General features: G+C 46.4%; 1 protein-coding gene across 3 annotated transcripts in view; it reads left to right on the forward strand.

Annotated features, from left to right (window-relative positions):
- Window positions 1-24,342, forward strand: part of Tns3 (tensin 3) — a 227,164-nt gene that overhangs the window by 39,597 nt on the left and 163,225 nt on the right. For all 3 annotated transcript variants that reach the window (XM_055623850.1, XM_055623849.1, XM_055623846.1), the window contains exons 2-3: window positions 7,327-7,438; window positions 22,143-22,180. Coding sequence is in view for 1 of the 3 variants with exons in the window: in XM_055623846.1 (XP_055479821.1) it covers window positions 7,327-7,438; window positions 22,143-22,180 (150 nt within the window). In the remaining 2 variants the exon portion in view is untranslated. The remainder of the gene's footprint in view (window positions 1-7,326; window positions 7,439-22,142; window positions 22,181-24,342) is intronic.

The raw sequence follows: 24,342 nt of genomic DNA on the forward strand, positions 1-24,342 counted from the left end.
TGTGTGTGTGTGTGTGTGTGTGTGTGTGTGTGTGTGTGTGTGTGTGTACGCGCGCGCGCGTCAGTGTCCAGGGATGCAGAGCCCGGTGAGCGCACGGCCCTAAGCCCCTTGAAGTCCAACAGCGGCTGGAAAACTTTTCTTTGCACCCCTTTCTCTGCGGGAAAGGGTGGAGGCGGTACACTGGCCATTGCGCAGACTCGCTGTTCTGTGCGTGTTTCTTGCGGATGCCCGGGTCGTGCTTGGAAGAGGTCTAGTGTAAGTTCGAGCGTCTCCGAGGGCCCCGTGGCGTCCTGTGGTTCTCTGTGGAGCTCGAATTAGAGAGGCTCGCAGGAGCGGCCCCACTCCCTTCTTTTACGTTTTATAAATCCAGCATCGACTGCGATTGTTTTCCCAGGAAAACTTTCGGAAGGTTCTTTGGCGCTAAAGGTCTGCATGGCAGTTTTGCCTCAGCAGCCAGTTGCTGTAAAGCAGGGGTTCTCAACCTTCTTTTGCTGCACTTCCTCTTGTTGAGACCAGCAGCAACCATAAAATTATTTTCGTTGCTACTTCGTAACTGTAAGTTTGCTAGTGATGTGAACCGTAATGTCAATGTTTGATATGCAGGATATCTGATATGGGACCCCGTCCAAAAATCTTTAGACCCCTAAAGGGGTTGTAACCCACACATGGAGAACCTCTCTCTGCTCTAAAGTGTGGAGACACTGTTGAGCGGGGAGTCCCTCATGCCCTAGGTGCCCGCCTTGTGTGGGGGAGGTCTGGGGTCAGGTCTGCGGATGTGGGAAGGGTTCAGGATTGGTAACTTTCAGAGAAGTGAAGTTAAGCAGGGAATGTGTTTTTGATCAATGCTGTTTCCCTAGAATGCTACCTAGCTACCCCAGGGCACCTACATTCGCTTCCTGCGGTGGGCTGACTGTTTCCAGAAGGGAGAATGTTAGCTGGGATAGTCCAGACATATCCTTGCACTATGAAGCTGGTTTGCCACTGCGACCTTTAAGCCGAGCAACGCTGGCTGCGGGTTCCCTGTGTGGTTTTGCCTTTCCGCTGAGTGGAGACTCTCCCTGCCCTGCAGAGACCTCACTATCAAGGCTAATTGCCCCGGCCCTCTCCGGGTGGGCGTCCTCGTGGAACCAGGAGCCTTACTGGTTACTCTTCCAAAGTTTGGCTCCGAACAATTAGATGCAATTTAGGTTCCTGAACTGGCTATGGTAACTGCGTCAGCCTCGCTGTTCCTCCCCCAAACCCCCGACCCCCCTTTCAGGAAGAACTGAAAGCAAGGGTTCAGGTGGAGACAAGGCCGGCCTAACTTCGGCGAGTCTCCTTTCACAAGAGAGTTGTTATGCAGCTTGCACGTGAGCAGATGTTATGGCACTATCTTAAACTCCCCTGGGACCCAGCCATTGAAATGGCTGAGCAGGCACCATAGTGCCTCCGCTGTTTCCACTCTGCAGCTTCCAAACTGTGGACCAGTGAGCAAGAAGCTGCAGGGAAACAGTACCTCTTTCTCCTTGCTTGGAATAAAGGTGTCTGTGACCAAAGAACCTTTTCAGTATCTCTCCTTGGCCTGCAGACTGTGGCCAGTTCATTTAGTGCACAAGTCTTAATTGAGGGACTGTGGTTTGCCGTCTGCCAGCTGGGTAGGGCTCACAGAGCACAAAGGAGAAAGAGCTTGGTATCCCAGACCTGAGATACTGTGTCTAGCACGAGAGCTTATAGCAAAAGAGCTGCAAGTTAGGCGGAAAAGGTATGTATCAGCCTGGGTATTACTAAGGGTGCATTTCCTGTGCCAGTTTGAGCATGGCATTAGGGTGAGTCTCATCCCTCATTGGTTGCTTATGGGGTCTAGGTCTTTTGTATCACAGTCCTATCTGTAAAAAAGTGAGGGTTACAACCGTAACTATGTGGCTTCCTAGTGTGAGTATTGAGCACTGCTAGAATCCTGTAGGGCTTTGGGATACAGGGCTTCTGCTCTCAGGTAGGTAGCATCTATTTTAAAACAATCAGACACAGAAATAGAAAGGGGTATTTAATAAAAGTTGCCTTAATAGAACAGGTCCAAGTGATACAGTCTGTTATGGTTGCAGATGAGAATCTTCTGCGAGGTCCAAAAACTTGCCAGTGTTCTGGTCTCATCTTTAGAGTAATCAGATTGAACTGGTCTGGGATGGACCCTAACCCAAGTTGTCTTTAAAACTGTCCAAGTTTTGCCTGTGGATATGTACCATTTTGTTTAATTTCCAGTAGTTCCATTAAGTAGTAGGAGAGGGAGGGTGTCACTGCCATTTAAGAGTTGTTGTGGCTCAGGGCTGAGCAACAGTATAACTGTAGGTTGCAGAGCCAAAGCAGAGGTTTCTGCAGGGTTCAGGGCACTTGCTTGTTCTCTGGACAGTGCGGTCTACATCATAGCAAATACAAGGAGATATGCAGTGAAGTGCCAACACAGCTGAGGAACCTGAAGTGTTTGGAAGATTCTAGGTCTAGAAATGGCTGCTTATGCTATCGACAGTGGTAAGGGTTTTTGAATTTCAGTCACAGAGGTTCATTGGTGACATGTAGCTAGAACAACATGTTGATTATGCTGATTTTGTATCCTCCAGCTTTGCTAGTAAAGATTCTTGTTACTTCTCAAAACTTTTCTTTCTTTTTTTTTTTTGTAGATTTTATCAGACTTTTCTACACAGGCTGTCAAGTTATCAGGAACAGGACTATTTTGAGGCTTCACAAAGCCTTTTATTTCCTTTTCTCACCTCATTGTACCGTTTAGAATCTCGATGCTAAATCTTGATTAGCACCATCTCTGCCCCTGTTGTGTATCTTAAAAGGAAGCATTAGCTCCTTATGATTAAGGATGTTTGCTGTAGGATTTACATAGCCACATGTGATAGTGAGGAAGCCCCTTTTCTCTCCCTGCTTGAATCAGCAAAGGGATGTTGGGTTTTGTCAGTGGATTTTCTGCATTCATTTAGGAGACCAGCTGGTTCCCTTCTTAGCTTATTAGTTGCCTTTTTGATGGTTTGTTTTGCATTTCCAGGCGAGGTCTGGCCTCTGCTGGTTCCCTGCCTCAGCTTCCAGAGTTCTGCTATTTAACTTTATTGATTGATATCTGAGTGCTCTGAAATCTTGCATTTCTGGGGTAAGCCAACTTTTTATGATGTAGTATGTTGTGGATTATGTAGGCTAACCCAGGGGTTATTTAGAAGTGTAGTATTCTGTTTGGAACTATTTGGGCATTTTCCAGAGGTTGCTGTTTGTGTTCCTGAATTTGATTGGATTGTGGTCAAAGAAGTTTTCTTTTCCTCAGTTCTCTTTTTGATTTGTTCAGACTTTTTCTGTGTCCATAATATGGCTACACCAATACGCCTGAACGAATGTGTGCTCTGTTGCTTGCTGTTGAGCTATTCTGCCTTGGCTAGGTCAGATTGTTTGATAATATCATCCAAATCATTGGTATCGTGTTTATTTTCTGTTGACCGCCAAGAGAGGGTTGAATAAGAAACTACCACAGACATGGCGGCTTAACAGCAATGACTTCTCTAACAGTGCTGAGGAAGGGACCTACACATTGAGGTGCGGGCATGGGTGGTTGGTTTGAGGCCTCTTTCCTTCACTTGGAGACAGCCATCTTCTCCCAGGTCTTCTCTTACATGGTTAATCCCTTTGTGAATATGGATTCTTTGATAGGTCTTCTCATAAACTGTGGCAATAGCTTGTGTTATTTTGGGTACCTCTGGGGCATCCCTGACCAACGCTTCGTAGGGAGCTGTCCTATGCCTGGCACTGAGGTTTTCGTTAAATTACCTATGCCTCCTTCAGTACTGTGTGTCCCACTATTCACATATATTTTCTGTTTCTTTCTTAAAATTATGTGCATGTGAGTGTGTCTCTGTGTCATGAGCCCAGATAGCTGTGGAGGCCAGAGGCATCTAGTAATCTTGAACTAGAGATACTGGTTGAGTGTATGCTGAGAACTGAACTCAGGTCCTCTGTAGGTCCTGTGAGCGCATGCTCCTAACCACTGAGCCATCTCTCCGTGAAGTGAGAAATCTTTCTGCCTCTATATGTGACATCTCTTTCTTTGCTCTGAGTGTTTTAAAGATTTTTCTTTGTTACTGGTTTTGAGTAATTTATTTTCATGTGCCTGGGTGTAATTACAGTTAGCTCTCATTTCTAGACTCTATGTCTTCAAGGTTTTCCCTGCATTTTCCTGCAGTTTTAGCCATTATTGCTTCCATTGTCCCTCTGTGCTTCTTTCCATTAGGGGTGCCAAGTAAATGTATCTTTGTGGTAAACATTCTCATACTGCTCCTGACACTCATTTGTTTGTTTATATACATTGTCTCATTTATTTGCTTTATTTTGAGAGGTTTTAATTGTGTGTTTTAAGTGTACTGATCTGTCTTCTCAGTAATTCACCAATAATCACGTCCTATATATTTTTTACCTCAGAAGTTTGCAATTTTTTGTGGGTTTTTTTTTTTTTTTAATCTTTATGTGTTTTTGAGGTCTCTACATTTTGAGTAAATTTAATACGATTGTAATAATGCCACTAATATCCATGTCTGCTAATTCTAACTTCTTGGCCAGGTTTTTTATTATTATTATTATTCTGTTTATGAATTCTATTTCTTTCTTTTCTCTTCTAGTGCCTGATAGTTTTTGACTGGGCTCCCAGCCTATGTAAATTTTACCTTGTTTGGATTCTGGGAAATTTTATGGTCTTTTTGGTATTCTGGTGTGCTTTTTCTCTGAAATGCAGTCATGTTTCTGGACAGCAGTAACAGCCTCAGGGCAGTGTTTTTTAAATAGCTCACATAAGCCAAGAAGGGCGGTCAGTGCAGAGCAGCAGCTCTCAACCCGTGGGTCGCAACCGGATCATTCCCCAGGAGTTGAGCACCAGATATAGTGTGTGTCAGAGATTTACTTTATGATTCGTAACAGTAGCAACATTACAGTTAGGAAGTAGCAATGAAAATAACTTTAGGGTTGGGGGTCACCACGGCATGAGGAACTGTATTCAAGGGTTGCAACCTTAGGGAGGTCGAGAACCGTTGTTGAAGAGCTAACCTCTGCGAGGCAGTGTCCTTCTGCAGTTCCTGTAGAATAGGGCAAAGTTGGGGTTCCTGATCTCTAGGGAGCAAGCACCATGCTCAGTTTTGAGTGAGCAGAGGGCCCTGCTCCTCTAATCCTACTGGAGAGGCACAGGGTGTGTGTTGGAAGGGTGTGTGTATGGGTTTCTTTTCTATATTCTTCTTTTTTTTAAGGGGTTTTCTGCAGCCCTTAAGAGTTGTGCAAGTTCTTTGTTTTGTGATGCCCGGTCTAGGAAACTTCTTGCCCCTCAACAGGGGTGGCTCACGGGTTTCTGAACAAAGATGCAGTTAGGATGTTCATCATCAGGTGCTGTTAGCGTTGTGTTGCTGTCACTCAGGTGCCTTCGTGAACTGAGATTGCCAGAACCTCCCCAGGTAGAAGGACCTTAGTTAACCTCATTGGGTCACAGAGCACCTTGGTGCACAGGGACCTTGCTGACCAAAGCATCCTCATTGCTGTCCTTCTTTTGCTCTTGCGCTGTTTTCCAAACAGTGGTTTTGTGTGTTTTGTGCATGATTTTGGGTGTCAGGATACATTTAGTCTTTGTTATTACTACCTTTGTGCTTGCAGGAGAAGACCCTGGGGATTCAGAACTAAGTTAAAAAAAAAAATGACATCATTATGTTTCCCATTCCCTGAGGTTTTAAAAAGCAGGTTAGCCCATCTTCTCAGGAGTGTCATTTTATGTAGATCTCTATCGTAGATCTTTAGCCAGTACAATGCACAATTCTGAAGCTTTGTGACTTGAGTTTTGGGCCCTCTGTAGCTGCCATCCAGAGCAGGAAGCGAGCTCCCCTTGTCCGTGTTCCTTCAGGGTCCCCACGCACTCCCTTGCGATGAGTTCTACGGCTCTCATTACTTCTGTTGACTCAGAATTGCTTGCATGGTGGTGGGCATCGCAGAGCTCTTGATTTCCTTGCACTTTTAGATGTCATAGTGCTTTTAATCCGGTACTGCCACAGAGAGTATGCAGTTTCTAAACTGTGTGTTTCTAAACATTACTCTGCTGTACTACCAACATTCAGAAAAGTTCATTCTTCTTACGGTATATAGTTAGGGTATTTCTTGTTTGGGACTGGAATTAAAATTTTTTTTTTTTATTAATTACACTTTATTTACTTTATATCCCCCCTGTAGTTCCCTCCCTCCTCCCCTCCCAATCCCTCCTTGCCTTCCCCTTCTCTATGCATGCCCGTCCCCAAGGGTTCTCTGTGTAGCCTTGGCTGTCCTGGAACTCTCTGTAGCCCAGGCTGGCCCGGAATTCAGAGAGATCTGCTGGCCTCTGCCTCCCAAGTGCTGGATTATAGGGGTGTACCACCACTGCCTGGCTTTCCAACAGTTTTTTAATTGTTAGAAAAAATCGTGTATTGACTACACTGTATGGCAGCCACCTTTTAAATTATGTTCTCACATTCTTTCAAGTGTGTAAAAAATTATTAAACTTTGTTTTCCCCAAAGTAGTTGTTATTGAGAACATGAGACAAATGATACATTTCATCAGTAAATTTAAATTACCGTGGTGGGTGTGCGGTGGCCTCCGTGTGTGTGTGTGTGTGTGTGTGTGTGTGTGTTAACTCATCATATTAGTTACTGATCATACGCTGTCATCACCAAACAGGCATGTTAAGGATGTTTCTAAAACAAAGTGAACTCTTCCAAGGTCCTCACATAGAGGCGGTGAGCACTCACCTTGTGTACCCGAACTTGGGGGATGAGAGTTAATCTCCTCGTACCAATGCTTGTCATCATGGTTAAGGAAAAAGCCTGTGTGTCTTCCAGGCTCACTCTAGGACCCCCTAGCACACTGGCCCGAGAAGCTGGAAACCATAGTGGTTATTTTGGGACCTCTTTGAGGGGAGAACTACTATTCCGTGCCTCTTCGATTTCTTCAGATTGCTCTTTGCTAATTATTTATCCTAGAAGAAAAGGCCTTGAGAGCCTAGTAGCATGCGTGGTTACTTTGCTGTTTCAGAGGATGATGTAAGCCCGAAGGCTGGAAGAAGCGTATTGTCACCTGGGTAGCTGCCTAATGCCTCAGTGGTGGTGGTGGGGGAGGGGGAGATGCCCTCTGGGTTCCAGAATGCCATCCACTGCCTCTCCGGAGCATGAGCTTGCTTGGTAAAGCTCCTCTCTGAGCTCTTTTCAAGGCTCACTAGATTTATTATCTCCTGAAAAAGAAAGAAAGAAAGAAGAAGATATGAGGAGCTAAAGCACTGACAGTTTCTTCCTTTACTCTTTTAGCCGGAGGAGTTTGCCACATGTCCGCACAGTTTTAAGAAAAAGGACTTTAAAAAGCCCAGAGTTTGTGAAGTGTGCAAACAGTCCATTGACCGTCAAGGGATTGCTTGCCGAGGTAAGTCCATGCCCTTGAACCTCTCACTCATTAGGCCCAAGCAGAGCAGACAGTAAAATGAAGACGGTCATTTATCTGGGAGTTTCCAAATGTTAAGTCATGGAATTTCCCTGTTTCCCCTCTCTTCACCCCTCCTCCCCCAAATCTGGCAGGGCCTCCCATGTTTACACAGATAAAGGCTCCTAAGGAAGATTTCTAGAAAGAGCAGTGCTATTAACACTGCAGAGTAGGTTGCCATGGGCAATTTGTGCTTCATGTCAGGCCATTTACAGCCTACACTTCACTTTTCAGGGTTTCATTTTCAAATCTCCCACAGTCTGCAAAAGAAGTGTCTGTTCTTGAGTTAGGGTCCATTTTGTTTTGTTTTTAATGATCTATTTATTTTATCAGCTTTGGTGTTCTGCCTACATGTATGTCTGTGTGAGGGTGTCAGATCCTCTACGAGTTCCAGGTTAATGTGAGCTACCATATGGATGCTGGGGATTGAACCAGGTCCTCTGCAAGAGCAGAGCCATCTCTCCAGTCCTCAGGATAGGGCCCATTGTACACTGGCATCTCTCAGCCTGTTTTCGGAAAACATTGATCTTCTCTCTAAACCAAGCTGCCAGCTTGGCTTCTTTCTTGATGCTTAAACCTTACAACTTGAATTCTTTTGTGACTCCACATTGATGGCATCTCCATAATGGCTGTGTGGCTGGGTGAGGCTGTATGTCTATCACACAACCTGGGAAGCCCTTAAGAATTGGGGGACCATTATTTGTTGTCCAGTCAATTATGGGGGTTTAGAGTTTCCTCCATAGAGTTAATATTAGTTTTGCCTCGCTTTCCTTTCTTTTCCTTTCAGCTAGCTGGCTTTGAACACTCGTGGGCCTTGGTTGGCTCCTGAGTGCTGGGACTGTAGTGTTTACTTCCATACCCAGTAGTACCTTTGTGGAAGATTTCCAGGGTCTTCCCTGGTGGGCCTCTGTAGTGCTGGGACCTCCTTGGCTCTTTTGGCTCTCTGACCTCTTGAAATTTTGGAATAGAGAGAAGTTGGCCCATATTGAGTCAGGAGTGGGCCAAGAGTGTGGCCTGTGTAGAGGTCTATTTAGAGTTAAAGAGCATCTCTCTGGGCTGTAGTATTCCAGTTTGATGTCCTCTCCCACACAAGTACCAAACAGTATGGTGACTGTTCTCTTGTGGCTTCCATCTCAGGTTTGCTGGCTATCCCCTTTTCTGCCTGAGCCTCAGTTGTCTCCTGAGGTTGCTGGGGTTCATCTTGTCTACCTGAGACCCTAGACCTGCTGGGGGTCCTTCTCTCTGCCTGAGCCCAGGGGTCTCCTCCCACTGAAGTCTTGCTGAACTTCTCAATCCAGTTCCACTCCTTTCACCCGTAGGTGTAGAATGCGAGGGCCTCAGCTGCCTTCTGTTCTGAGGTCATCTCCTACAGGCCAGCGTGGCTCTAAGCCATGGCATGCCCTAGAGTACAGGGTCTGGGAAGATGTCATTGCTGCTGAGGGCAGCCAGGCAGTGGTAGGCAGGCCCTGGTTGATTGAGTAGGGGACTCCTTGTGTCAGACTGACGTGTAGGCAAGTAGGAGTGGTACAGCCACAGGAACAGGGTCTCCCCATCCCCTTACTGTAGGCCTAAAGGAAAAAAGAAAAGAGCCGAGAGCAGGTCATTGGTGCTCATGAGATCATTAGTGGGCTGGCAGAGGTGACCTTGATGGGAGGGAACCTGTACTACCCTTTATGCTTGTGAGCTCTCTGGGGTTGTACTTGTGGCCTGAGTCCAACCGGAAGCCGACCACACTGCCTCTGGGTAGAAAGCAGGTTCTAGAACATTTTTCTAGCCAAGGGATATACCACTGAGTGCTTCTGGACTGTCTGGCCTGTTTGCAAACAGTACTGTCCTATACAGTTCTCATGTGTCAGAGCACCAGGCCTTTCCTGACCAAGTCTTGTCCACACAGGAGGGTCAGATCAGCCATGGTATCGTGGCACTTTCCGTGTGCAGACCAGAGGTGGTGTTTCAGTGTGTCGTCTTCTTGACCAAGCTTGCTCTACAGTGTCTGAGTGAAGACAGCAGCCCCTCTGACTGTCCTCTGGGATTGGTAGATCCCCATACACCCAGGAGCATAGCATGTATGGAAAGCTATCTAGTTTATTTGTATTGTGAACCCCATTCTCATGGAAACACTTCTATTTTAAGAATTGGATCTTGGTGGCTGATGGAAGTACTCAGTGAGTAAAATGCTTGCTGTGTAAGCCTGAGGATCTGAGTTTGGTTCCTGGAACTTATGTAAAGTTTGAAAGAATGACCCAACTCCACTAAGTTGTTCTCTGACCTCTACCCATGTCCCATGGCGTTTGCAGGCTCCCCTTCACAAACTCCCCCGCAATGATGTTAAAAAATAAAAGCAAACTAAAAAGTGACCGGATCTCTAAATTTGACCCCCGAGTCTAAAGAAAAGGGGGGGGAGGGGGAGAAGGTGCATCGAGGTGGAGTGGGGATGAGGCTCCCACCTGTGTGGCCCCCTGAATCAGCATTCGCTAGTTACGTGCAATGTAGGGACAGCGTAATAGTGGATTAGCTAAGTGCACATCGAGCTGGGTTTTCCTCTGTGTGGCAGCCTTAACAAAGTTTCCTTCCCCACCTAGGGCTAGATCCACAGAGTGACTATACCAGAGGGCTGGCAAGGTTGGTGCACAGCCTTCAGTCAGCTTTGCAGTACACCTGCCGCAGAGTTATTGCTCCCAAAAGTCCTATATGGGATGTGCTCTTACCGTGGTCCCACATGTCTAAAACCCACACGTGCTTGTTCTTGTGTGTAGGTACAGACCATGCATAGGGATCGGGTGGGAGGGCTCTCTGGATGAAGGGGTTTGCTTGCCAACACCTACAGTCATGACTGGCATGTACCATGCTCAGTGTCCCCCAGAGAAGAGTCGTTTCTCTTTATATATTGAGAGCTGGGTTTATTGAGGAACTAGCCCACACAGCCTTCTCTCTACCTTAATATGCTGCCCTTAACACCTCAAGCAGTTTTTGGTTACTTTTACATAAAGAGAACAGTGGGCAAGAGCAGCAAGGAGGAGCCCAAAGCAGTGTTGAGGCTCTGACTTGCAGTCGGTGTATGTCGGTTGGCTGGAAGCCATCATCCTTCTTGCCCTGTCATTGCCTGAGCCTGGATCTCCCTCTGTAAAGTGAGGATTTTTCTCTGATCTCTATTGGTGATGTTTGAAGTAAGTGGTATGTGAAATGTCGGCGAGATCTCAGTGTGCCTGTGAGAATGGTATGTGCTTCTGTGTTCACACGTGAATGGGCCCTACTTACGTAGCTGTGTTTGTGAATGGCTGCAGATCTGAAATGCAAGTGCACATGATTGTTTGGGAATGTGCCATTCCTCTGACTGCGTGTACACCTATCTGTGTGCATGTGTCTGTACACACAGCAGCTTCACATGAGAACGTCACTGTGGCTCAGGGCTCCTGGTAGAATCGCACCTCTCTCCTCTACCATGCCTGTAATCTTAGGCAGAACATGTCTGGGAGGTGCTTGAAAGAAAAAGGAGGCTGGGTAGTGCTTTGTATGGAGGAGGTATTCAGCAGAGTGAAGGCCAGCAGGATGGCTTTGTGGCCCAGAGGACACTAACTTTATCTGGCTTTCTTTTAAGTTCTGATTTTTCTGTAAGGCTGTGAGAGGTCACTAGCAAAGCCCCCACCCCTCAGGACCCTGTGCTGCGTTGCCTCAGGGGTGCCTTACCCAACTACTATAGATGACAGACCACAAGGCACTGTGCAGACTAGAAGGAGCCCTTCTCACACTTTGTTCTAGGCCCCAAACTATGAGAAATAGATTTGCTATCATAGCTCAGCTACTCAGGCTGTGGTATTTTCTTTTTTTAAATAGACTGAGGCATCATATTTATGCACACAAGTATAGTAATTCCGTTATTATGCAATTGCTACTTTTCTTTAATGCCCTGGAATTATGTTCCAGGAATCTTCGCTCTGATCTTTCTCATGACCTCTTTTTTATTTTTCAATTATTATTAAACACAGTTGCTGCGGGTACCACTTAGCATGGAGATGTTTCATCCTGTCTCTCAAATGCTGCCCTCTCTTTGTGGTCAGTGTAGTGTGTCGGGAAGTAATGCCCTGGTGCTGTGGGTTGCGTGTGTGAGCCCAGAATCCTTCAACAGTGCTTTCAGATCTGAAGCACCCTGCAAGTTCTACAGGTACTGTTGCCAGCTGGTAGGCCTGGGAGGCACAGGAGTCTGACTGCTGTGCACAGGGTTGTGGCTCAGAGGAGGGTAGACAGGAAATGCATTAGAGAGATGCCATAGGTTCTGCATGGTGTGGGCGTGGGAGGGGAGGCATCCCATTGCCAGAGGCAGTGGACTTCCAAAGGGTGCCAGGGCCCAAGGGCTTAGCCCGCTAACCTAATGAAAGTAGTGCAGCCTGCCCCTCAGAGCCTTGCCTCATGAGAAAGTAGGGTGCTGCCAGGTCTGTGTCTCTTGAAACCTGGGAACCTGGACGTATTACTCTCAGATGGTGTGACCAGAACAACCTCTATCCAAGCTCTGGTTCCCTGCCCTGCCCTGTGCTTGTTGTAGCCTTCCTAGAGCCCAGTGCCTACCTTATGTAGGCTGTAGACCTGGCATCCGCTTCCTAAGTCAGTTTCCCTGCACTGGCCTTTGTCTCCCTGTCTTTTGATGCATTTCTACCTTTCCTAATGCTGTGACCCTGCAATACAGTTCTACATGTTGTGCTGACCCCCAACTAGAAAATTATAACATTGCTATTCCATAACTGTAATTTTGCTGCTGTATGAATTATAATGTAAATATCTGATATGCAGGATATTTGAGAAATGCTCTCCCCCTCAACCCCCGATTATAACCCACAGGTTGAGGACAGCTGCTCTCTAGGCTGCTCTGGGAGTGGGGAAGGGGGAGAACCTGGGAAACCATTAAGGACTGCACTTGTTCTTGAGTGGCCGTTGAGGCGGGGCCTCCCGGGTACATCCACTGCTCTCTCTCAGACACATGACCTACCTACCCTCTCACAGTGCTCAGTCATGGCTATTTTCTGGACTTGCTTCCTGGTTAGCTTCCCTATCTGCATAAGTCTCATTTCCTCAGAGGGTACCTTGCTGCTCCCATTCTCTCCTGATGCCTGGACTGTCAGTGAGTAGCTGCAGAATATTGTTTGGTTTCTGTCCTAGCAGGAGGCCCAGGAGGCTGAGGGGCTGGCATTGCTTTGGGGACCAGGTACCTTGGTGCTGAGCGTGTCCCCAGCACAGAGGAGGCATGTTGATCTTCAGCGCAGGTACTCACTTGTAGCGTGTTGGCTGAACAAGTTGTTGGTTATGTATCGTTAAATGTGTGGTGATGGTTATCCTTTGAGTATGGTTTGTCCTTTCTTCATCTCCATTGCAAATACTAAGTGACTGGGAACACTCTGACCCTGGTGTCAAGAAGTGGGCCCTCTGGAAGGTTATCAGGATTTACAGTCTTTAGCGTGGGCCTCAATGGTTAAGTACTGGTGCTTTTATAAAAGGAGGCATGTGCAGGCATGCATTACCCCTTCATGCATACACACGTGTGCTCCCTGTGTCTCATCATATGTTGTCCTTCTCTATCTTGAGACATCGCCATTAAGATAGCCATCACCGGATGTGGCCTTTGCACCTTGGAGAGGAACTGAGCCAAATCAGATTTCATTCAGTTTGTGGTTTCATTATTAGCCACACAAAATAGGGTGAGTTAATCAGGAAGGCCCCCAAAGGGCCCCATATCTGGTGGGCATGCGCCCAGTGCAGGAGTGCATTAGTGTACCTGTGGCATGAAGAAAAGGATGGTTACTCTGGGTAGCCGACAGCCTCTGTGAACCAACTTTGCGAAGATGACACTCCTCTGCTGCCCAGGATGCGAGCTCCTGCAGTGTAGTCCAGTCTCAGGGGTGCCCCAAGTTGCCCAGCAGACACGGGGACAACAGTTTGCTTGTAAATCTAGATGCAGTTGGCTGATAGAGGTCTGGCTCATCCGTCTGTTCTTCTAGGTAATTCTAAACTTTTTTCCAAGCAGTTAGAGGTGACTTCCTCCAATAACCCTAGCCCAACCTCTTCCACTTTCATGTATTTTCTCCCTTAAAATGCTCCTGTGATGAGCCTGCCTGGCTCAGCAGCCCCCTCCTCCATCAGGCTTGCTCCATCCTTAGAGACGGTGGTATGACAGACTCTTCCAGAAGAACAAGAAGGGAGAAGAGGCAACTGGGAAACTTCTGGCTCTGTTATGCTATTTATCTGGGGCAGAGCACCGTGTCCTCCCTCGGATTCTGCCTCCTGTACCTCCTGTTCCAAATTTTGATTGAAATGCTCTGTTTGAAGAAATCCTGGGCTTCTTCCTGCTATTCCTCAAAGGTCTGGGTAGTTCAGGCTTTGAGGTTTTGGTGGGCAGGGGACATCTGGGTCCTGTTAGTCAGTTTTGCAGGCAGATTTTGATTTTTTTAAACTTTTTTTTTTTAATAGCCTGGCTTGATGTACAAGTGTTTGCAGCAACTATGATCCAGACACTTAGAGCGTGGCGAGATTGCTGATTTCCACTCTGCTTCCCAGGCGATACTGCTCTCAGGGTACCCGTGGCTCTCGGGGCTGCCACTGGTAACAGCTGAAGAGGCAGCTTCTCAGAGAGTGTCCCTGCATAAGGTATTGGAGAACATGAGAGGCAGAGGATGATTCACTTACAGGCCCATTTATGACTTGGTAAATATCTGGAGGCCGTTGTAGAAAAGACTCCGGCAACCTTGGGAGCCCGTGGCCTGGATTCCCAAGGCCCATGGAGACACTCTGAAGAATAGCACTTCCAAGACGACATGTAGCAATGTCTGGCTTTTGGAGCCAGATGGCTGTGATGTGAACCGTGGCATTGGGAGCCCGGAGTCTCAACCCTGGTTCTGCAGACTCCTCTGTGAGTAGGGAGCTGAGGTGTGCTGTATGGAGTCTGCTGTAGAGCTGAGTGTGCAGGACAGCATTGAATCCGGAGGGAGCGAGGACAGGAAGGGATGCTCTCTGAGTGAAGCAGCCCTGGAACTTGAAGCTTCAGAGTGTTCCACTTTGCGGTTGATTAAATGCAAACTCTAGTTATTGCCTGAAATGCCTGCCGTGTTTCTGTGTACTCAGCAGACTTGCCTTTCAAATCCTTTGCTGGTTTAAAAATTAGATGACTTTTTCCCCTTCTTGACTTCACAGACTTCAGTATGTTAAGACTGCTGCTGCCTTAAAAGTTATACCAGGCAAAAACTTTGCCACTTTCTGATGGCTTTGACCTCCAAATAAATCGACATTTTTTTTAATCTTTCTGTCTTCTAAATGCAAATTCTCATTCCCTTGCTTTCCTCCTCCCGTCTGTTTACAGCATTTATAACACTGCAAAAACTGTAAAGTTTTCGGACTTACTCACCTTTTCATTTGTTTGTTCTCCTTAGAATGCTTTCCCACTCTGATTGTCATGAAGATATTCTATGACATCTAATACTCATTTCTGCCTGTCCTGTTTGGCACATCAGAAATTCTTGTCCTATTGTTTTCTTTCGTGAACCAAATAGTTTGCCCAGTTTTGTTCCTCTTCCCTTTGAAAGCAACCTGTGATGTATTTCCTGTGTCAGCTTCTTAGGGGTGGTTGAGCCCCTCATGTTTGTTTCATATTATACAAAGAGCTTTATATCTTCACATATCAGACCTTTAGCAAGCATGGTTTTTAAAGAACTACCACAGTATTTTATATGTAGATCTATCCATATATCATCTGTCTTATCTTATCTATCTATCTATCTATCTATCTATCTATCTATCTATCCCATCCATCCTATCTATCTGTTCTGTTTATCTGTTCTACTAGCTGTCTGTCCGTCCGTCCGTCCATCTATCCATCCATCATCTGTCTTCTATCATCTTTTTCTTATAGTCCAGGTAATTTTTCTCTTCATATCAGAAAGGTCTCTGCTATCCTAGGTCTGTTTCTTACTGCAGACGGAGGAGTGGTGGCAGCAGGCAATGATATGGTCCTGGCTGAGGGGAACTGGGACAGCAGCTCCTTACTTCAGCACAGTTTCTGACAGATGTTTGCATTATTATTAGCTTAGGGCCCTGGGAGCCAGTCGTTTCAAGGCCACAGAGTACCCTTTGCCTCCTGGGTCACCATGTTTAAATCAGGCACACCTGAGATGTGCAATGGCCTGGAACTCACTTTGTGGAGCCAGATGGACTCGAACATTTGATACTCCTACCTTACTACTTCATTTCTCATTCCTTCTAGTTACTTTTAAATCTACTGAGTGCTAGGATTATGATCACACCATGTCTGGCTTATGCTCTTGTTTACTGTTTGTAAAATAGAAAAAGAATGTGAGAACATGCCTTTCTCTGTGGTTACCATGGGAGCCGGTTGAAAATGGTTTGTAAAGCAAGTGGTACTATGGCAGCCAGACGTGCAGGACATAGTCAGCCGTTGTGGTGTGGATTTTCTCTTGGGCCAGGAGGTGCAAGGGCTAGTAGCCTGGAGCACAGGAGTATGCCTGGGTTTCCACTGTGCAGGCTGACTCCGTTAGCTTTATCTTTGTAGAATCTAGCTCCATTCTCCGTGGATAGCAACCAAAAAGGGACCCTTTCTTTCTTGTATCTTTTGTAAGACAGTAAAGGGACTTTATAGAACGTGGTGGCTTGGGTTCACTTGCCTTTCTCTTGATGAGAAGTGGGTCTCTCCCCCTTTCTAAAAGCCTCAGTCAAAAACGGGGTGAATGTCACCGTTGTCCCGGGCTGTCACTGTTCATGTAAACCAGAATGCCTTCACTGTCACCCTGGGTTTCAGGTCACTTAGAAGACCGTGAAGATCCCTGTAGCTATGCTCCATATTTATCATCTTTTAACATGATAGAAATGGAAACTGATAGTATATAAAATAAACCATTTAAAGGGAACAGTAACAAACCTATTACATGGTAATATGAATATTTTTAGTGAAAAAGGACTTTCTCAAAACCCTCATTCACAAGGAGAAGTAAGACAGGGTTCTGTGCTTTGCTTTAGTGGGAAGGCAGGACCCTCCTGCTTTCCTCTGCCTTCAGCCTGTCTACATACTGTGTAAGAGCTGGAAAAGCATGTGGCCTGGTGTCGATACATAGAGGCAAAGATTGCTGACAGCTTCTCAGATTGCTCTGGACTCTGGATTTCACAGTCAGACTCAAAGGATTGTTTCCTAAAGATTAGTCTCTCTGTGGAGTCTGAAATGGAAATAATACATGTTCAGCTCTTTTTGTGTCTCTTTGGATGGTCTTGTGTGTTGAGTACATTTTAGACCCACCAAGTATCACAGTGCCATTTGGCAGTTTCTGGTCCATTAACTTACATGTTTCCTGTCTGTTTTAAAATCTCAAAGAAACATCTCTGCTTACTAGTAGTATCACTGTTGATTTTATCAGAAAGGTCTTGAGTTGGCGGGCTCCTGGTTTTGCGTGTAGATGTGAAAAGAGAATTTCATTTGAAGTCTGAATTTTGCTCTTGGTATGACAGGCTCACTTTGATTAACTTCTAGAAACTGGCAAGCAGCCCCTTCTGAATAATCCTATTTTGTTTGCCAAGATTCCTTCAGATAAAAATGGTGATCATGAGTAGCTAGTTTAGCTGACAATTCACAGCTGCACCAGTCCTGTTGCTGGACGATTCCATTCTAAGTTGTCCCATTTCCAGATGATCCCAAGACGCTCATTTCAGACTTCCCCTTGCCTCTCACTGAATAGTGAAGAGGTATCTCCTGACATTTTTCATTAGGATATTCTTTTGTAAAAAGATATATTTATGTGTATATTTTATGTATAAGGCTGTCTTGTCTGCAGGTATGCCTGCATACCAAGAAAGGGTATCAGATCCCATGGGACTGCAGTTAAAGATGGTTGAGAGCTGCCATGTGGGTGCTGGGGATTGAACTCAGGACCTCTAATAGAACAGTCAGCTTTCTTAACTGCAGAGCCATCTCTCCAGACCTCATTGGGTCATTCTTGAATGAAGCTGCCTTTTTCGCTCTAGTGTCTGCTGGTGCAGAATCAAGTGGTAGCGAGTATAATTGGTCTCGTTTCCTGAATGCCTGCAGAGGCACCAACAATTTCCCCACTGTGTTAACACAAGAGAAAGGGGAAGAGATGTGGGAAAAATATTTTGGCCTCATCAACCCATTATAAAGTCTTAGAGGTCTATAGAACCCCTCTGACAACCACTGGTCTAGGCCAGGCAGGATCTAATTCTCTGTAACCTTTTTTTGACTCACACAAGGATGGAGTGAGGGGGAAGTTACACTAAATATGAGTCTGTCGGCAAGGAGGAATCCTTCTGTCGGGAAGTGAGGATTGACAGGCAGCAGACACTGGTCAACACAGGGTTAAGAGCTTCTACAGCTTCCCAGGACAGGTGTGTGAAGGCTCTCAGAGCATGCCCTCTTTCTGGAGAATACTGCAGGGGTGTGGGAGTATCAGAGAGGCCTGAGCCAGCTGGGAAATGTTCTGTCTGTGGACAGAGAAGACACTCAAGGAGAGCTCAGGGAACCATGAGTACAAGGTCCTGTTGGGACTTTGTGGAGAGTGAGGATGGTGGGGGCTGAAAGAACACCCCTTAGTCCCATGAGCCCAGTGTTAAGGGGAAGGTTGTGGGCTAGGAGGAAGGAAGCTGTTCTGTTAAATGGTAACTGCTGAGACTCTGAGCAGCTGGTGGTAGCACTGGCAGATGGTACCATGTCCTCTTTCTGGCCGTCTATCACATGAGGAAGCTGAGTCCAGAGTGCGGGGGACTCTGAGTCTCAGAGCTATGAGTCTTGGAGGATACAGGGCAATTTCAGGAGGAAGAAGTTGATTAGGATGCTGAGGAGGCAGAAGTGGATGAGTAATGGCACTGTTTTCTTTTTTTTTTCTTTCAATTTTTAAATTTATGTTTTACTTTTTATCTTTGGATAAGAAAAGCATACAGGTTGATCGGAGATGTTACAAGCCAAAATGTGTCAAGATCTAAAACTTGGATGCACAAACTATTTCAGATTTTGGAGCATTTCAAACTTTGGACTTATGGAGTAAAATAATAGGCCAGCAAAGTCTATGAAAATGTTCTCAAATCTGAAACTTCCTGTTTCCAGGCACTGTGGAGAAGGGGCACACAGCCTGTGCTTGCCTTGAGGATGAACAAGATTCTTGTCTATAAGTGACTGTGATGAAGTCCTGGGGAAATGGCAGTGTACATATTTATACAACATGGCTTTATACTCTATGGATATTAGCCCGCCAGTAAAGGTGTGGGAATCACAGCCCAAGGGAACACCACTTGTTGGCCTAGAAATCATGGATTTATGAGCTGATCATTTTCATTTGGCAAATGAAGCAAGAGTTGGTGGCTTTAACCTGTAATCTCAGCATTTGAGAGGCTAAGGCAGGGGGTTTGCCATAAGCTTAAAGTTAGCCTAAGCTACAGAGTGAGATTCTGTCCCAAGCACAGAGTGAAGTCTCTCCCTCTCCTCCCTGTCTTCCTAACATTTTAAACTAATTGATCAATCAATTTAAGACTTGGTTACTTTTATTTTATATGTATCAGTGTTTTGTCTGCGTGCATATCTGTGCACCTTACATGTGACCTCCTGCCCATGGAGGTCAGAAGATAGAGTCAGAACTTCTGGAACTGGAATGAATCACCATGTGGGTGCTTGGAATTGAACACGGGTCCTCTGGAAGAGCACCAGCGCTCTTTAACCGCTGTGCTGTCTCTTCAACTCCATCTATTTACTCTTAGTAGTTCAGGACCATTTGCTTAATAGGCAGCTGGTAAGCATTTATGAAAGTCTAGAGAGTAATTGGAGTGCATTAAATACGTATGTGAAAATGTCAGAGAACAAATAGAATAACTTTTTTTTTTTTTGTTTTAAAGCCCAGTGTATAAATCAAAGTATGATAGTTTCTGGCCAGGTGGGTGGGATTGGCTAAGGGACAAAACCTATGGGGATATTTTTGCCTTTGGGGCTGTGTGCCTGTTGGTGAGGAGCTCTTGTGATTTGGGGGGCTTCCCACTTGCTGGTGCCTTCCTAACTTGGGACCCAAAGGCTGTCAAGTGCAAGGCGCTTGCTGTGTGTCATCCTGCTGGCCTCGGGCTTCTGCCAGAGTACCTGCAGCAGGTCATCTTCTACCAGCATACCTGGTCATGGTTGATGTGTGACTGAATCCTCAGGTTCCATCCACAGACTCTGACCTTCCCTCAGCCAAAGGAGCAAGGATGAGTGGCTTCTTGGTGGGATGTGGTAAGGTTTTAAGAATGCCTGTGCAGTTCAGACTGGAGTGAATTGCCTACTGTGGGCTCCACTAGTGTTGCCCTTGTCAGGAAATGATGGTACACAGAAAAGACCATCTATCCTTCATCCTGCAGCTTTTCCCGAGGAATAGGCTGTTAGGATGATCCTGACATGACAAGCTTTGGGGTCAGAGGCACCGAAGCAGATAGGTGGGCTTCAGAGGCAAGCATAGGAGAGTCAGAATGGACACTGGAAACAGGCTGAGGTGGGCAGGGGTGTGTGGGGAGCTAGTGTGGGTCCACTGTGGACCTTGGTTTGATGCTGAGGAGACTAGCTTTCCCTGTAGATGTTAGGACATTTGTTCATTTTCTGTTATGGTCATAAGGCAGCAAGCACGTGATAGCAGAAACTGAAGTAGGGACAGAGATGGCTGGATTTCACTGTGCCATGAACATGCTGTTAGTACCTTGGTATAACTGTTGGCACCTGCCCTTTCTCACCACATCTTGGGAATGTAAGGTTTAGGGGGCCAGGCAGATCCCACTCAGCTTCTCTTCAGAGGCTGTCATTTGGAGGCCTGACCGAGGTTAGAGTCTGCTGTCTCTGAGACATCACAGTCGTGGAGTTGGCAGGCCGAGCTGGCCAAATGCTGGATGTTGGATGGTAGCTTCTAGTTCTTTCCAAATTGGTAGCTCTGCAGGGTTGCTGAAGTGGTCCTGAAAAGTGGCAGAAGTCGTCATATTCTTTGCCTTCAGAAGCCACACAGCAACCTCTCTGGCGTGTTGCACTAACATGCGGACTGCAGCGATTCATTGTATAAGGTGCTGGAATTATTAAGGACATCGCAAAGGCTGGACCAATCTGCTGCTTCTGGGGTGTGCTACCCCTACCTTCTGCTGTTTGAACAGTCCTCTGCCTGGGCTGGCCTGGGTTTTTAAGCTCTCCTGGAAGCCCTGTTGTTATCCAGTAAAAATCTTTATTTCAAAATAACCTGGTCACCATTATGTGTTGTGCTGATTTTAGAAGATTGGAAAATAAATATTTGTGGTAGCTATTCTAACAGTTCTCAAAAGCTTGGACAGACAATTGAAAAACTGGATCATACACACAGATAAAACCTGAATAAGTTGTTAACTCCTGGGGTTCACAAAATTTTAGGTCCTGGGCAAATGTATCTGTCTCAGCTTACTTAACAGTTTGTGAACCTTTGTGACAATCTAAGTATTGTCTAGATGGCAGAGTGGAAACATCCCTGAGCTCCTGGGCTCACAGCACCAAGCTGAGAATTGGTCCTTGGTCTCTCTGACCTCTGAGGCTTTGTTGTCTGGACTCTGGACTCTTCTGCTTGGGGCATTACTTTGTACTTTGAAAGCAAGGGCCAATGAAGGATTCCATTTGACATTGATAGTTCTGAGGGGGAACAGAGGTCCAAAGAGGTCCTATGATTTTCCTGGGGCAGCCCTGCTGGAGGGACAGAGCCCAGACAGGAAGTCTCAGGGAGGTGCCATGGGGAAGGCATTGAGGCCTCTGCGATGCTTCCAGGGGTGGTTGTGGTAGGCTGATGTGTGCAGTTGCTTCATTTTCCCACTGTCCTCATCCTGCCCTCTCTCCCACATACGGCCTTGTCATTGTACTGCACCATGCTGCTGCTACTGGCCTTTTATTCCTGAGGCCCAGCTTCGGACTGCCTCTGGGCCAGAGGGGAGGGCCTGTGAAATCTGCATTGGTTCCAGCACCCCGACTGCATTGTCGGGGCCTCCGATGACACAGGACCCGCTCTGCTCACATAATGGCCCCTGTTGAAGGACTCTTCTGTAGGAATTTAGACATGAATTTATTCTGACAGTGCCTGCTTAGGTCTCCCGGAAGTGGAAACCTGCAGAGACCAAATGAACTCGTGACTTTCTAGGAGGGCTCTGACAAATGCCAGAGGCTTTGTTCCTTCTTTTCCTCCTTCCCTTCTTTCCCCAGGGATCGGTTATAACTGGTAGGCATGTGTGAAGAACTTTTGCTCCCCAGGTCCTGCCTTTTTCCTTTAGGTCTCCAGCCTGGCTTGATGAGCCTTTTAAAAATACCAGTTTACTTACGAGACCCCGCTTCCTGATAAATTTCTACCTGGGCTGTGTGAGCTTTTGTTACTTACTATTATTACTATTTTTTACCTGTTCTGGGTATTGAATGCAAGTCCTGTTACATATTGAGAACATGGTCAGCCACACAGCTGTAACTCATTTCTTAGATGTCACTTTTGTCTCATTCTGCATTCTCAGTGCACAACCACCTTTTTTCAGGGAGAGAGCTGGCTTCCTCCCTTAGCTTTTGCTACTAGACTTTCTTGAGGAGGGAGTCCTGGCAAGTGTCACCTGAGATTGCTTGCGTAACAGACATTCTTTCTCTTTCTTTCAGCCTGCAAGTATTCCTGCCACAAGAAATGTGAAGCCCAGGTAAGCATTCTGTGGCTTTTCCGGTGGGACTTCTTTGAGTTGGCTTCTGGTGGGGGACTTCTTTGAGCTGGCCTTTACTGACTGATATGCAGCGGGGGAGGGGGCCCCTGGACCACAGTCTCGGAATGGAACCCGGGAACAGAGGCCTGTCGACACTACTGAGCGCACGGCATGAACTTTCATCTCAAGAACAAACCAAAAGGGCTTTGAAATATATGTTTTAGTTAAGGAAAATAATTCTGAAGATTTTGATTTCAGATAAGACCTCAGTCATCCTCTCCTGGCCGCGCCACCAGCTCCTTCCCAGTGATGAGTGATCCCTACTTTCTCCGTGTGTTGGCTTCCATTCTTGGGGCAGAAGCATAGAAGCAGAGAGTCAGGACACATGTTCAGCCTAGAGGAACGTGCTGGCTCACTTTGATGGCTACTTGGGAAAACCTGGGCAACCTAGAGAAGGGATCAGTAGGCCTAGTGTGTGTGTCCCCAGAGTGCTGCAAGGGCCACGTGGTCCTCTGGTTGCTGTAGACTGGATTCCTTGCCTGTGATGAGCAGGAAAGTGAGGGCCTCTAGAAATGCAGGTGGCAAGGATATAGCTTACAGTTCTTTCCCTTCTCTGTGTCCACAGCTCTCGGTTTTGGTCTTCAGCTTTGAAATTGGTCTTCAGTGTAACTACAGTCTTTCAAAACCTTTCTGTCAAACCATCAGGGGCCTTGGTGAGCTGTCGCTCTGGCTGTAGGATGAAGATGGGGTTCTGCTGATGTTGTAGAGCTCATAGGTCAGACTGTTCTCAGATTTCCAGTCTTCAGTCTCTGAACTGGAGGTTGTGTTGGAACTCTTAAGGATACCATTAATCTCCATGGATTCATATGCATGTTTTCCATATGAGGACTAGGAAGGGAGGGAAGATTTCCTCCACACAAAAACACACTTACACATATACATATATGTACATACCCCACATGCATATTCTCCTTTTGTACATATGTACATGCGTGTGTACTCGAAGTCTTCCATGTACCCTGAGCACACACAGGCACATATAGTCACATACACACAAGCACCTGCACAGATGGAAAATGAACAGTCTTCGCCCTTGTTTTTTTTTGTTTTCCTCAGAAATAAGTGACTTATTCTTTTGAGTGCTTTTCTGTACAGCTCTAGAACATGCAGAAAGCAGATAGGATTGCGCAGTGCTGCTCAATGCCTTACCCAGTTTAAAACCAGCAGCCCTCTATCCTCTTCATCCTCTGCCTGTCTTTCTAAAGGTCACTTGGGAGATTTCCTGAGTCTAATAGGGTGGTGACATGGAGCACCTCCGCCTTCCTTTCCCACTCAGCTCTGCCCTCGAGAAGGCTGTTTCCCACCAGGGGCCACTGTTTCTTCTTTACACCCACCCCTGGCTGGTATGGATTTCTAACCTCCGTTTACCTTAACTTCCCTTCCATGAGCTGCCCACTTTTAGTCGAGGGAATCAGGTTGCAGTGGAGCCTCCGATTGGGAGTGCTGTGCTGAGTGGGGAACAGTTCATTTTGGGAGTATTTCTGACTTGCAGAGGTTCCATTCCCACCCAGGGACTTTAGTGTGCCTTTCACAGTGATGGTGCATCTCTTGTGGTGGCCCTTGTCCTCATAGCGTATGTCTGGTCACTGATGTGGGTGTGATCAAAGGGCTGAAAGCTTGTCTTGTCACCCACTCTATCACCTGACTCTATTCCCAGCTAGTCACCTCTGACCTGAGCTGCAGAAACGAGCCTGCATCACTCCTTCCATCTCTGACTACTTAGGAGTCCTTGGCTCCAGGAATCGACAAGAAGCCTTAAGTATAACTGATACAGCATTGCTAACCCTAGCAGTTGGCAGTTTGCTGAGAGACAAATAGGCTTTTCCTCCTATCAGATTCTGCCAGGGGGAAAATGTATCCACATTCTTTTTTTTTTAATATGGCTTTGAATAGCATGACAGAATGCCACCAGCAATAACAAAGCATCTTCTCATTCCAAAGATATAAAGCCATGGTGTGGGGAACTGAGAGCCATGCATTCTCAGTAGCCCGGCAGAGCTTATTGGTGAGTATTTCTTTTCTTTCAGGAATCAATGTGGTTTCTCTCACATTGCTGCTGTGGGTTCTGGGTCCTTGATTATTGTGTGACACAGGTCTCACTT

The sequence above is a fragment of the Psammomys obesus genome, unplaced genomic scaffold (genome assembly GCF_907164565.1).
Source record: "Psammomys obesus unplaced genomic scaffold, mPsaObe1.curated_primary_1811, whole genome shotgun sequence".
In the NCBI taxonomy this organism is placed as follows: domain Eukaryota; kingdom Metazoa; phylum Chordata; class Mammalia; order Rodentia; family Muridae; genus Psammomys; species Psammomys obesus.